Source organism: Vigna unguiculata, chromosome 2 (genome assembly GCF_004118075.2).
Source record: "Vigna unguiculata cultivar IT97K-499-35 chromosome 2, ASM411807v1, whole genome shotgun sequence".
NCBI classification, from domain to species: domain Eukaryota; kingdom Viridiplantae; phylum Streptophyta; class Magnoliopsida; order Fabales; family Fabaceae; genus Vigna; species Vigna unguiculata.
In genome coordinates, this window is record NC_040280.1 from 18207750 (window position 1) to 18223771 (window position 16022).

The following is a 16022-nucleotide window of genomic DNA, read 5'->3' on the forward strand; positions in this document are numbered from 1 at the left end:
ACGGGACAATTGATGTCACATGCAACATTGCTAAGCACATCGACCGCTCGGTCAAATCGCATTGCCCCATCGAAATCGAGTGACATACTCACAAAACTCATGGGGAACCTACTCATATCCTGGAATCACTAGCAGATTCAATTTATCCCCTCTCATCGGACACATCAACATGTACCTCTATAGTTGTGCCCTGAGCAGGCTCCTTGGGAATTTGCCCTTATTCTCAACACCAGCATTCACCTACATAGTGCTATTGTTGACCAACAACACACTCTGCTCAGTTAATCTCTGACTTTTAGACGAAGACCTAAACGATAATGACGACGAGGTAGCACCGTCAGCATGCCCTTGACCCTCCCGACTACAAAACTCCTCAAACGAAGAGTGCAATGGTATTAAATGTAGTAATCAATGGAATTGACTATGTTACTTAAACTTCCTATTTATACTAATTGTAATGGGCTTTTACTTAGGCTCAATCATACCTTAATAGGACTACTTAGGTGTTTTGTATTAAGTTGCTTTTAGACTTGTTAATCCTGCTAAGCGCAAATGATCAGTTATGTTTAAGATTGACTATCGACATGACTAATCAACTTATAGACTGGTCAACTGCTCTTGGATGTTTGATCGGTCAGTACACAATATAATATTGTATTACGTTTAAGAAATAATTTAAATATTTAATGATACAATTTTATTTTTTTTTAACAAATACTTTTTTACTTTAAAGAAAAGGAAAGTCTTTCTTTTATTAGAGAAGAAGGAAGACATGTCCAACTTTATTTAATTAACGTATAAAATCACAACATTTCTACAATAATATATAATAAAAAATTCCTTTTCTTATTTTAGATTTTTACTTTTAATTATATTTAAAAATGAAAATAGTATATATAATACTATTTCTATTAAAAAGTAAATTTTAAATCTAATGTATTACAAAGTCGATTTTAAAATGATGATTATCTTAGTCATTATTTCGATGATTTGATATTTTTGGCATGTTTATCAACTAAAAATAACTATACACCTCTTAATTACGCTCCAAAAGTTATCTTTTATTTTTTTTTCTATTTTTATACAAAATTGAAATTTGCAATTTTCTTTCAAGACTATTTTCATTCAAATTACGAGTTACAGATCAAATATCTCTACCAGTTCATGCCAGGATTCTAGTTTTTTTGTCCACATGTTAGTTTCTATTTTATTCTTAATTATACTTCAAAATTATGATATTTCAAATGGATTTTTATATACACCAAAACTACAAAAGAGAAGAAAAGAAGAATTCATCAACCAAATATAACTACACACATTTCAGCCTTTTTCATTCTCTTCCTCTTTCAAGTGATCAATTTATAATCTATATTACTCTTTCAACAAAGCTTTCATTCAAATTATAAATTGTACATATTAAATACGTAAATAATAGTACATTGTATTTAAATAAATTTATTTAATATACCAAAATAAAAAATAAAAATTCACGTCTTTACACATAGGTTTGGCTAGTATATTACTAATGTATTTTAAAAAAATATTAAAAGTTTCACATTGACTAAGTCAATATATAAAATATATAAATGGGTGCAATTTCACCTCAGTCAATTTTCTGAGGTTGAGTTATGTTTAATGTTGACTATTTAATATGATGGAAGAGTCATGTGTTATAGTCTATCCTAGCAAAATTTGTTTTCTTTATCTATCGTTTCATTCGCTATTGAATCATCCATTAATGTCTAGTCTCATATTTGATATGTATATGTCTCGGTGTGAAAATAATGTTTTGGATGTCTCACATCGACAAAAAATGAGGCAATATATAAATAGATACAAACCTCATTTTGTGATACCCCTTTTTATTATTTCCTTCTTCTCTCATTCCAGAACACTGAAACCCATACACCCCACTCCTGCCTCTTCTCTATTTGCCTCACCACCACTCTCTGCACAGTCACCCTTAATCACTCTCTATCTAAATCCCTCTCCTTACACTTGGAACAGATTCTGGAAGAGTGACCTCAACAGAACCTTTTGTTGTCTCCGCTCTTAGCTCCCCTCCTTCTAGGTAAGTCTTCATTTCCGTTTTGGGGTTCAATTTCAGCTTAAACTCGAAATTTTGTTTCTGTTCTGAGTTTGATCAAGGGTTCCTTCATTCCCTGTGTCTTGATGATGAATTCTTTAGGTTGAACTAAGGAATTCTCCTTTTCCTCTCTGAAGTTGCTTTCACCAAAGCATTCACCATAAAAAGGTAAGGGAAGTTAACTCTTCACTCAATTTTCGTGTAAAAAGTGTCTATGAGTACTTGGATTGCATGATTATGTGTTTAATTGATGTTTGGAACTGCTTGCTGTGTGAAATTGAGTTTTTGTGTGAATTGCGTAGCTCTGCATGTGAAGAACAGATTGGAATCCTGGTAATTTCGCCTAGGCGAGCAGCTCTCGCCTGAGCGAAAATATCAGAGAGTCGCATCTGTCATTGCGTGAGGTCTCGCCTAGGCGAGCTGGGGTCGCTTGAGCGAGAGATCCTCTCGTCTAAGCGAACCAGCTTAGCCTGAGCGAGAATTTGCTCAGATTTTTTAGTTGCCCACTGTAAGTGGTCTCGCCCAGGCGAGAGCAGCTCGCCTAAGCGAGACAACTCTCTAGCTCAGGCGAAATTCTCTAGCTTGAGCGAGATTCATTGCAGGATTGGATTGTTTTCTCTGTTTTAGATTAAATGAAGCTATGCTAAGGGGATTGATGTGATAATTGTCTATCTTGTACGTGAGTTTTATGAATGATAGTATACGTGATGGAATTGTGTGAATTTGGTTCATTAGAGAATGTGATGGAATTAGGATTTCATGGGAAATTCTAAAGATGGTGGCCAAAACTCTGCAGAGTTTGGGAACCGTCACAAGTGCAAGCCACCAGGAGCTCCAATGTCTCTTACATAATCCGGATATCGAGTCTAGAATCATGAATGCGTGTTATGATTGCAGTGATTTGAATAATTCTGATAAATGTGATAAACCTTGATTGATGCCTAATTAACAAATTGTATGATTTCTCTTAATTAAGTTAGCTTACCCTTCTTGCATATGTTTGTTCTTTTGTGTCTTTCTCTTTTGCAATGATCGCCCTTGAATGATTGGCGTGAGCAGACAAAAGTGCAGGTGAGGACACACCCCTCCTGAATAGGAGTTGAGTTGTGGCTCGAGCGTTTCAGCAGTAGTAATTACCCTTGTTAGTTTAGATGGATGGGTGTTTTGTAACCCTTTTTCAGTATAGGCTGGGTTGTTAGACAGTACATGTATGGTTATTTTTGGATAACTGTATTGATACTTTATATCAGCTTATTCTTATCATCTGCTTTGAAGTATCATAATATAATGTTTTGTTTAATAGCGTAAAAACTATTAAAACGGGATGTTATACATTTTATAACATATTTTTTATGAGGTAAAATTAAACTTAAAATTCAATAATTAACAAAAAGATATTATTTTAATATACATAAAAAAATTTATATATTAATATAGAATTAAAACAGTAATTCCTAACATAACTTATTTGAAAATAGAGTTAAACATTCTATGAACAAGCATCTCAATATTGTCTACATTTATTTAAATCAATATTTTGATAATAAATTTTTAATCAGTTGTAATTATAATTTCTATTAATTTAGTTTATTAACATATATTTTAAACTAATACAATAAATCTATTTTTTATTTTTTGTGTGCATCCTATTATGTTAAAAAAATAATTCTCCGACAGAAAAAAAGGGGAATAACTGCCGCCACACGCTTTGTGTACAGCAACCTAATTCACTACATTAAACCCATAAATAATTCAAACTTTTATTATCCCAGCCATTGAAAATCTAGTCCAAAGTATCAGACACGTGAGGGTGCGAAAATCCAAAAAAAATTAAATAAATTATTTCCCAATAAGACATTAAAAATGTGCAAGTAGATACTTTGTTTAATCATTTACACGTTGCTAATTGGGATTTTTAAATATGAAATCATTATTTTCTTTAATTCTTTATATAATTTGATAAGAAAATGTTTCTTTGAAATCAACTAATCTAAACGCGTGCTGAACTTTTATGTAGTAAATTTAGCATTCAGAGTATTTTTGTAATAAAAAATTTATTTATTTCAGTATACAAATTTATTTTAAATTTTAATTCAATAATAATATAATTACATATTTGCTTTCATGTTTTATTTGACCTCTTAGAGCGTGTCTGCTTTCCCTAATTGCTATAGTTTATTGTTTACCTTCGTTAAGATTATGATGCCAATTACACATCTCCAATTTAAGGGGTAAAAATCATGTTTTTCTCTCTTTTTTATTGTTTTTCATTTTATTTTTTTATAAAAACATGCATTAAAAACAAGTGAAAATTTATTTGCATAAAATGCTCAACGAAGTCACCAGGAATTCCTTATCAAGGTGATATAAAATGAGATATTACGTAAAATTTTTAATTTTAATGTTGCTATATTATATATATATATATATATATATATATATATATATATATATATATATATATATATATATATATATATATATATATATATATATATATATATATATATATATATACGTGTGTGTGTTAGGAATCCAAGTATGAATTTAAGTTTCACATTGGTTAGAAATGAGAGAGTAAAGCACTATATAAGGATGAATACCCATAAACTCATTGTCTTAGAGTTTTAGGTTGAGAATGATGTCAATATCTTACGTGGTTGAACACGTGGTTGAACTCAAGTCATAAACCTAACAAGTAAATAAGTAAATTGACTCATTTAAAAATGTTATACTAATAATAATAATGAATTGATACAAATAATTTTTATATTAATATTAGTTTAAAATTAGGGAGTCAATTTACATAATTTGATAAATAAATAAATTAAACATTTATATTATTTAAATATTATTAAAATGATAAATTTGACACCTATTTTAAATAAAAAAACTTATTCTAATCTAATCTAACTCAAACGTATGATAAGCTAAATTGATTTTTAAATTCAAAATCATTTTGACATCTCCAAATAATATATATGTAAACTTGTTAACTTGTAGTGATTAATTAGAAATTGACCTTAAAAATATAATTTTAGCATATATAAACACTCCCACCCTTATACCTTATACCCTCAACTAAAAGGTACGTCAATATATATTAAAAAAATAATGTCCTCTTTCTTTCTTTTTTCAATATAGGCTATATCTTATGCATTTTTTATTTTTTTGGTTTTATGAGGGGTGTGTATATGTTTATAAGGGGAGTGTAGCTTTTTGAAAAAGAAAAGGTAGTGGTAGTGGTGATGGACATAGGAAAGCATGCTTTCCAACAGTAAAAAGAATGAAGTGAGCCACCAAAATACCAGGAACTGGGGCCACACCCACTCCCTTATGCCACCTTCCTCTAACTATTCATTTCATTTTTTCTTAATCACTATTAATTACTTCCATCTAATTCATTCTAACCACTCATTAAATTTAATGGATTAATTCAATTAAGTGGTTAGACTACTTAAACTCCTATGCTCACATACAATCCATGTACATGAAAGAATTTATATTTCATGTTTGTTATGAATCAATAAATTTTAAAAAATTTCATGTCAAAACCAAATATATTGCCTTCTTATTTATGTTAACTAACATTATTAGAGTATTCAAATCCATGGTTTCACTTAAATGTTTTTGTAGGTAATTATAATATAATGTCACATACACTTTAGTATTGTTTAATAAAATTCAATAACCGTAAGTTTGTTAAATTTAATTTTTTGGATACTGTTATTTTTCTCTTTTTATCAAATTATTATTGATTACTATCGTTATAAACTTTAAGTTACAATTTACTTTAGTTTCTATTATTTTGATACTAAAAATTTCTTTGTCTTTTCTTTTGTTATATCTTCACTCACATATAGCTACACATCAAGAACACACTTATTATATGAGAGATAAACTTTTTACAACCTTCTAGATATAACTCTTTTTCACATCACAATCTAAGTTATAGGAATCTTCATCAACTTTCACTACCTTTCAATATTAGTAAAGTCAGGATAATTGATTTTTATCAAATCATCATTCAATGCACAAATTACAACCTTTCAACATAATATTTTCTCTTTGGACATAACTACATTCACATCACACAAATATCATATCACCAACTCACAATAGATTATGGACACACCATTAGGCTCTACTCGATCTCTCACACACAAGCAGGAGATTATGACTACACCTCCAGTTTTATTGGATCACATACACATATATAAGTAGTAGATTATCTATTTCTGACTTTACACGACCTCATATATCACATATCCTACGTTTTAATCTCAAAATATTAATGCAACTCATTAGATATCAAACGAGATCACAAATGTCAATTGTTTGTATAAAAAGAATGTGATGAAAAACCAACAATTTCTAACATTTTAGAATAATTTAAATCACATTTGTCAAAAGTTTTTAAAATATTGTCTTGTTCGTCTAAAAAGCTCACAAGCTCAATAATAAGATCACCCGATCGTCCAACGAGTAATCTTTAAACGACCAATCTTTAAAAATTCTTATCAAAACAGCTTGTCAAATGAGAAAATTGGTTCGCTCAATAATAAATGTTTTTCTAACTTTAGTATATTTTATTTATTTTACACCTTCAAATTTTTTATACACATATTTTAATAATTTAAAATATTTTTTTGAAGATTCGTATGTTACATATCAACCTTTTATGCATGGATGTCCAACTTTCAAAATTGACTCAATAAAAAAATATAAGGATAAACTTAATCAAATAAAAATTCTAATAGGATAAGATTATTGCATTACTCCAATATCTATAAGGTGGACTAGATCTTCAAAAAGATGACCAAATTCATCAAAATCTTAAAGAAAAGTTAGAAAGAAAAAATGAAATAGTTCTAAAAAGATTATGGTCTTTGTAATATAAACTCAAATACTTATTTTTTTTATTTATAAGTTTGACATTTTAATAATACAATATTTAAATTTTTCCTAAGGGACTAGTTTTACATTTAACTATTTTCTATATTCTTATAAATACTTAAATTAATTACATCAAAATAACAATATTTAGTATGATTATAATTAAGAAATTAAGTTTTTTTTTGTGATAAAGATATAAATTGAAATAATTTTAAAAAAATTAACTCTTCTTTTTCATTTTAAAAAAGGGTCAAACTTCCTTCACAACTCACACACTCCACCACATTATAACTTTTAACTAATATTAAATATTTCTTAATTGTGCCAGTTTAATTTTTTCTTCGTACTAACATTATGATTTCTTTTAAATGATTACTTGGCTAGTTAGTCCAATTTCTTTAATAAAAAAATAATAATATATCACATTGTATAGATAAAATAATTTATATACTTAAAATTTTAAAACTTATAGATGTCTAAAAGTGGCACGTGTATAAAAAAAAAACACATGTATCATTAAATGGCTTCATAAATTAAAAGGCTCCACATATATTATAAGTTGGGCATTGCTCATAAAATGACATCAATATTTTGGCTCTATGTGTGGTGTGAACGTTGCAAGGTGGATCATGTCTATGCTTAAACCACAAACATGATTTGTGGTGCCCATTTTAACTAGCTATGTTGGACCATCTACTATTCAATTTTTTTCCAATGTTACTTCGAATCACAACCTTATTCACCAATTAAACTTTATATTAACTTTTTTTTTTAAAATCACAATCAATTATACTAGATCTCACATCTTATTTAATGATTTTATTTTTTGATTTTGTAATTTTTAATAAACTTTAACCCATAAAAAAGTGTGTCCAATAGTGTGATAGAAAGTACATTTCTAACACTTTTTTCATTCTCAAAAGAACATAGTATGTATTATCAACTCTTTTTTTTCTTATCAAATCACCTTTTAAATGATAAGTTTATCTAAATTGGGTGAATAACTACATACGACAAATAGTTACACATTTAATCCAATTATATAAATTTCCTATCATTTACTAATATTTAATTCATTTACCTAAAAGTACTTAAGATTTAAATTCACCATTAGGGATATTAAACTAAAATAATTATACTTCATCTGATTCTTGCCATTATCATTTAGAGTAACTTAAACTTTATATCGATTATATATATATATATATATATATATATATATATATATATATATATATATATATATATATTTAAATTTTTGCTTAAATTGTCTTGGATAAATTACTAAATTATTCCCTAAACAATATTATGTCAGACATATTAGTTTCTAAATGTGTATTATATCAATCAAACAAATTCTTAAGTATCATTATATGTTTTGTTCTTTAGTTTAATTTTTTGTAGTTTTTATCCCTATTCTTTGTTTTGAATTAATCTTTTATTGGTTTTTTCTTGTTAAAAAGTATTAAATCATTTTAAACATTCTTCCATTCAAGTCTTCCTGTAAATTTCTTATACATTTCTAAGTTTGGATTATTTAAAATTGATTTTTATCCCAAATCCATTATAAAACCCTAAAAACTAGATAAAAAAATAACAATATTAAAATTTCATGAATGAAAAATTGTTAGAGTATTAAATTTGTTTATTTGTAAAAGTCGAAAGAGAACAAATTACATATAATTTGTATTAAGGAAATGAAAAGAATGATTAAACTCAGTCTTTAATATTTATAACCTAAGAACTAATTTGACTGAAAATACCCATTATAAAGCCATACACATAATTTTCATCACCCAAAAACTAACACAAGTGACTTTCAATAAACTTAGTAGCTTCTGAGGTAAGAGATCCACCAAACTAAAATTGTCAAATGGAAAATTTTCTACTTTGGCATAAAAGTGTCTTGAGAAACGAGATTGTTCCCTCTACGGTGAAAAAAAAAAATCATAATCATGATCTACCATGTTGTTTAGAGTTTTACTCTAACTACCAATTTAACTTTTACTCAAAGTTTTAGTCATCATACATACAAAACAACAACTAAATTCAAAAACACACATTTTTTTCATTATTATAATGTTCAACTTCTTTGGTATGTTTATGTAAATAGAACCAAATCAAATGTACTAGAATGGAATTCCCATGCTGTCTCAAAAGCTACAAAAGACCTCAACATGCTTTTGGTTTGGTAGTAGAGGAAGAAATCATGTTGACTCATGCTCTATCTGCTTCAACGTTACCACTGCTCTGAAAAAAAGAAAAAATCTCTAAAAAAAAAGTTCTTTTTCTTTCTCTCTCTCACTGTTCACTCTGCTGTGTGCCAAAACCAAAACCATTCACAAGGTGCCACTAATCTGTCAGGTTATTTCAAGATACCATTTTTCTGGTGTTTGGTTCCCAAGAAACTGTTTAGAATAGAATCACGGAACAGTGAGAAGGCCCATTCATTTTCTTCAACCTGTGTCAGCACCACGCTTGTTTTGCATTTTTCTTTTACTTCTAGCGGTTTGTTTCCCTTTTCCTCTCATGAAAAGAGTCCTTTCAGCTTCTTCTTTCATGGGCATATTCTTTTTCACCTTTATTCTGCTCCAACACTGTTTGAGCTGCCAACATTTTTACTTTGTCCATTGGGGGTTTGAGCTTAAAAGGAGTTGGAGAGATATCTAATCATGCAATCTGGGTTTGGTTTGATTTGATTTACCCTTTTGAATTTTTGTTTCTGGGTGCTGGGTTTACCTTAGCGTCAATGTCCCTGTCATAAAAAGTTGAGATTTTTGGATGCTATTTTTGGCTGGTAGCAGGTCAAGGATTATAAGTTTCCTGTCTATAAAACAAAGTGGGATCTGATTTTCTTTTTCTTTCGCCTTTTCTTCTTTTGGTGAAAAATTTGCTTTCACATGTTTGTGGGAATTTGTTATATTTTGACACGGTTGTCATACCTGTTTGTTTTATTTTGTTTCCCTAGTGTTCATTAGTACATGTACTTTATTTGTCTACAGCTATAGTTATGTCTTGAGCAGTGCGTATTCATATATGTATATAGATATGCCTGAATTTGGTAAAACTTTTGATTTGGCATGGGAGTAATGTATTTCTTTTGATTGTGGTAGGATTCTTCATTATTTCACAGCACCTGTGACTTCAATTTGGTTGTACTAATGGAATCTTGGAGTTATGTCCCTGAAGAGAAAGGCTATTTGTTTTCTGATGAAATGGATTTTTCACTTGATGCTTTTATGAGAAGTCGAAGAACATTGGTTGAATGGGACAACAAATCCAACTTTGAGAGAGATGGATTTAATTCAGACAGAGAGGTAGTTAAAAGCATGGAATTTGTGGACTTGGGATTCCCTGACTTGTTGCAGAAGTCTTTTCATGGTAGCCAGCCTCTAGAGACATCAAGCTATGAACTAGATAGTAATTCTAGTAGAAGAGGGAATTCCTCCACACATGTCATTGCTTTGGATTCTACTATGGGGGAAGAAGAATCTGATTCAAAGCATTTAAGTTCTCTAGTTGAAACTAAGACTCATGATTCTTCACTGATTGATCTGAAGCTTGGGAGATTAGCAGATTGTAAAGGTGCAAGCAGTGATAAAGTTGCAAAAGAAGGGTTTACTTTGACATCTATAAATCCAACTACGCTTTCAAAGAGAGCTCGCACTTCCAGCTTATCTGCACAGGCTCCTGTATGTCAAGTCTATGGTTGTAACATGGATCTTAGTTCCTCAAAAGATTACCACAAAAGGCATAAAGTTTGTGATGCTCACTCCAAAACGGCCAAAGTTATTGTAAATGGCCTTGAACAAAGGTTTTGTCAGCAGTGCAGCAGGTATTTTTGGGTTCCTCTGATGGATAGTGAGTTATATATATATTGAAGTTTTAATACTTCTCTTACACTTTGATGGTCAAATTCATACCTTTGTAGGCTCCTTATATTTGTTTAGCCGGTGAGGTACCTCAATCCTGTTGATTAGAAACACATAAAATTTGAGCAAATTATTTGCTAGAAAAATCTCAACTAAAGGTATCAGGGTTGGCAAATATTTAAAATTTTCTTTTCATACAACAAATGTAGTCAAATTGATTTGACAAATGAGAATACATAGTTTATTAAACTACAATCAATCATTTTGTATAACCATATATTGTCTGTCTATTTTAATTTCTAGTAGTAAATTTAACCTGATTGTTACTTATGGATTGAATTACACCATTTGTTTTGTTTTGTAATAATTAGGTTCCATTTGCTAGCCGAGTTCGACGATGGCAAGCGCAGTTGTCGCAGGCGCCTAGCAGGACACAATGAACGCCGGAGGAAACCTCAATTTGATTACATGACTGGTAAACAGCACAAGATTCTTCAATCATATCAAGGTATGAAAATTTATCTGTTAGTTCCTTCATTGGCAATAGATAAGACATAATTATCATTTAAATTTTCAACTTTTAAATCTTCTACTTTATTGTCCAAGTGCAATTTTTGATATTGGTAATTTAATGACGTGTTGTATTATATAGCAGCTTTAGTAGATGCTTTTTGTGTCCAGTTTGTTAAGCACATTCTGTTTTTCAAAAACTTCTGTGGTTTTAACTTCTTTAGCAGAAACACAATTTAAACGAACTATTAGGCATGCAATAGATTGATGATGAAGGGATAATAGGTTTCAGATACAAGGTAGTGATAGTTTTGTTTGATTAAAGATACAGAGAAATCATTCAAGAAAGTTGAGACATCGTAGAATCATAATGTTTAGACAAACACCAATGCTCTAGTATGAAGAACTAGAGGTTTCAAAGAGGCTTGTTAAAAAAGGAATCAAGAAAATTTATAGCACTCTGAAAGAAAGATTAGGAAGAAAATTGCATATTGAAAATCCTTGTTGATTGGTTCTTATTGGGATTTATGTAGCTGATAATTGCTCATGTGTAGCTCAATGTATTTTAACTATTCAGAAATGATATTGATAGGAAGCACTCAATAGAATAACTTGAAAATTAGAATCTTATTTGAAAATTAACATCATGATGTTTATGATGATTTCTGTATGATATCATCTTCGTACTTAAAATACCTACTGGATAAGCAAACATGCCATAACCATGATGAGAAAAATAAAATAGAAATTAAATTCATACCCATTTCTTAAATTTGGGTAGCATACTTCAAATCAAATCTGATAGGATCTATGCAGTATTACAAAAAGTTGAGTTTTTAACAATTTTGAGTGAACTCAATCAAAATTTGCCTAAATTGTGAGCAAATATTGTTCATGTGGCTGCATTTTGTAGCATTTCTATGTCAGGAGACTTTAATAACCATTTTACTTGGGATTTTGGGTGAAGGTAGGGTCTCTGCATATATAACCATGTATTGGAGGGCTTAGAATAAAATGTAATCTTATTGGTGTACATATTTTACTTTGATAAGCTGATGCAACAATATATGAAATTGATAGGTATTATTTTTCCCTTATGTTTTTTGTATTTCTCTTTTAATATATGCTGTATTCTTTGTGATCATATTCCTGAGTTTATGACGCACAAGTTGTATAGTAGAAATCTCTTATTCAATTCTCAAGGGATTACATATAAATAAGTTTTGGCATTTTCTGTTTGTTGCCTCTAGACATAAACTAGATATTTCACGCTTTTTTGGTCACTATTAGTGCAGATATGTCACGAACTTTGTCTGATAGTGTATAACTAAATAATGTTTGTTTGATTCTGTTATAGTTTATTCTTCAATTGTTCTGTTGTATCAAATATCAATTATGGTAATGAAGTCATTTAAAGAAGAAAGCCAAATGTGTCTTCTTTTAACAGTAAGATGCCAATACCATAGGATATTTGGGTCAACTCAAGCCAAGTTGGCTACATTAGCTGCACTGAAAGCTTCTTTTATGCTCCCTGTCCAATGACTTTTTGCCAAAATCAGAGGAGTTTTCAAAAGATGATGATTCAACTCCTTCCATGAACTAAAATAAAACCATTAAATCTTGAAAAGACAAGCCTCAATTTTTTAAACATTTTAGACAAAGGAAGCACTTACATGTTCTTTAAATTATGTTATCTCCTTATATCATGGTCCCGGGGAATGATGTGGACCATTTAACTAATGTTGGCATGTATTTGTTAGAATTTTTTATCCACGAAGTTCAAGCAAAGCATACCAGTATTGAACATGTTTTCTTTATCATTGTAGGACTTTTTACACTCAGCTAATCCTCAGATATCTATATGATTTCATTTGATTCTTAATTAAAACAAGAAAATAATGCTGGAATGTTCTTACAAAATGTATTCTTTAGTCACTGAGAAATATAAGACAAAAATAAATTGTTACTGTTATAATGAATTTGAACAAGATCCTTCTCTAATTTCATCTGATCTCCACAAGTGTTCAAGAAAAGTTTCCTTGTTTTTTCCGTGTTGGATGTTTGTCATTCCTGTCATACCTTTCCAATGGGAAGGGTATATGGACTTACACTACATGCACCAAGAGTCAAGAACTTCTCTTACACTGATTGTGTTATCAGGTACCAAATATCTTGGGTCCTCATTGCAGAACAAACCCCAGTTTCCCTTTCAAAACATATTTCAAAGTGGCATCCTTTTCCCTGGAAAACAGTCTCAGAACTCTCAGAGTGGACGCATCAAACTGGAAGAAGATTCCTTGTACAGTTCCCAACTTGCTGCACCCGTCACACTTGGTCAGGAATTATCAAGCTGTGCTCTCTCTCTTCTGTCAGATCAGTCACAGTATCCCTCACGCCATGCAGCAGGAAATCCATTAGCCGGTGCCCGAATCCTTCACGGCATTCACATTCAAGATAGAGATGACCTAGTTTCCGAAACATCTTTGAGGATAACAAGTTCTGCAGATAAATATGCAGCAAACGAGTCCTTTCCATGCAACACAGCCTCTAAGGAAGTTATCAAGAATCAAACCGCACCATCATTCTCTAATGCAGGCCATGCTCTTCAAGACCATCATGGAGATGCTATTTGCCAACCATCAGATCTGTTCGACATCAAACACAGGCTTTCATCGGAACATGGAGCTACAGTTGATCTGTTCCAGTTGTCCTCACATCTTCAGAGGGTGGAGCAGCAAAGAAATTCTGTTTTGGTGAAGTGGGAAAATGAAGACTACTGTTTCCCAACTGTATGAAAGGCTGCTGCTCATTGTTTAAGCCTTGAACTGTCATTAACATGTCCTTTTTATTGATACCTATGTTGTGATGCTATAACAGTGGCCTTAGTAGTGAGACTGTTCTTGGTGGATTGATTCATTTGTGTAGTATGATATCATTGATGGGTAGGGGAGTGAGGAATATCTTAACTAACAATGGTAGTGGAGAGTGTTTGTAATGAGGAGAAAAAGGAGAGACAAGAAAATCCAACTGTATAGCACAGATACCCCTTGAGCATTTCAAAAAGAGAAAAAAAGAACCATGCTATTTGGGTTTAGCTGTATTAACAGTCGTAATTTATTGGCCTTGAACTGTTGTTATTGACAGTGACACTCATGTTCATATCTTTGAACATGTCTTTTGTGTTGTTTATGAGACATTCAACTTTGTCTATGGACAACAATAGTAGTCTTTATGCACCCACTTCATTTTGTCATATAAACTGTTTTTTATTTTTATTGGAACCTATGTCATGTACATGAGACCTGGCACATATGAATTCTTCTCACCAAAATAAATCTTGATTATATGACTATATAAATTGTTCATAATGATTTTATCTAAAGTTAATCTTAATCATTCATTCATGGATGTTATGGTTAATATTATTTGTTTAATGATAACTATTTTCTCATGATTTATCTACACAAAGTATGAAACAACACTGAAACTAATAGTTGAATTGACAATCTGCAGATTATGTTCATAAGAATAAAAAGTTATATAGTTCGAAATAGTTATTAATCCAAAATAAAGGTGTTGATTTTGGTTAGGTTGTGAGTAAAGGGGTAGATTCAAAGAGAAAGAAGATGCAAAATGGAATCAGGACATTAAAAGTAGATATAATTGAAGTATCTACTTTAGAATTTATTAATTTAAGGTTCAGGTAGTTGGCTCTTGGGTGGTCCAAAGAACAAAGATAATAATGTTTGATTAGTTTATGAAGAATATACATCCATGAAAATCCTTTGAAGAGGGTATCACCTTTTTCAACTTTTACCTTAATTTTTGGGTATATGGTCTCAAAAAGTTTAGGGGGTTCTTGAGCAGGGAAAACTTTATTTTTACAAAAGGAATGGCTATAATTAGAATGATTGTTCCATATTAGGTATAGTTCTAGGTGGTTACACCCTTTTGCCCTAGGGAATCCCCTTTACAGCCTCATCACTTCCCATAAGAAATTAGCTTAGATCAAACTACCAATAATAAAGTAATGAAGCAAATTCCCAGAAGCAACACCCATTTTAAATTTGCATGGAATAATGCAACTTGCACTTCATGTAATGGATTCCATCATTACAAAGCACATATTAGTTGCAAGATAGAATCATCTTCGTAAAATATTCTAAGCACCATGTTCACGTGTGAAGACTCTTCTTCACATATACCTACCAGAGAGTTTCAATAATATTATAATATGCTTCTTCTTCTCTCTGCTATCATCTTATTATATATAATTCACATTGTCTAGTAGGGTTTCAAACTCCACACGCATTATACAAAACCTTCAACTTCAAACAAAACAAAACAAAACAATCATTTTTTTATTCTGTTTCTTTTTCTTTATACAAGAAACTCTTTTCTTTCCTGTTATTTGTCTTTTAAGAAGCATTTGCAGGATTTCTTTTTTATTATATTTGAGAATCTTGGACTTTCAGAATCGTCAATAGTATTGCGTGTACTCTCATTTCTGGTGATAGTTAAAATGTGGTTTCATAATTATAAACATCTTAAGCTATTTACAGATTTTTTTTTTATGAATCAAAGATTTTCATTTATTGCAATTTTTTTTTCCAGCGTGTATATTTTTTTACCCAGAAATAATCTTTAAGTGAGATAAA

The 16022-nt window shown here is 30.4% G+C and overlaps 1 protein-coding gene across 4 annotated transcripts; it reads left to right on the forward strand.

The window, feature by feature from the left end:
- The first annotated feature begins 9136 nt into the window (after nucleotides 1-9136).
- LOC114173775 (squamosa promoter-binding-like protein 6) lies at nucleotides 9137-14649 on the forward strand. Of its 4 annotated transcripts, none has more exons than XM_028058363.1 (4): nucleotides 9137-9346; nucleotides 10096-10817; nucleotides 11226-11362; nucleotides 13525-14649. In XM_028058363.1, the coding sequence occupies exons 2-4, from the start codon at nucleotides 10144-10146 to the stop codon at nucleotides 14157-14159; spliced, it is 1446 nt and encodes a 481-aa protein (XP_027914164.1). In that variant the 5' UTR covers nucleotides 9137-9346; nucleotides 10096-10143; the 3' UTR covers nucleotides 14160-14649. The 4 variants fall into 4 exon arrangements, with proteins under 4 accessions (XP_027914164.1, XP_027914167.1, XP_027914166.1 ...); XM_028058366.1 differs by having other exon boundaries at nucleotides 9168-9328; XM_028058365.1 differs by having other exon boundaries at nucleotides 9332-9490.
- Nucleotides 14650-16022: the final 1373 nt, after the last annotated feature.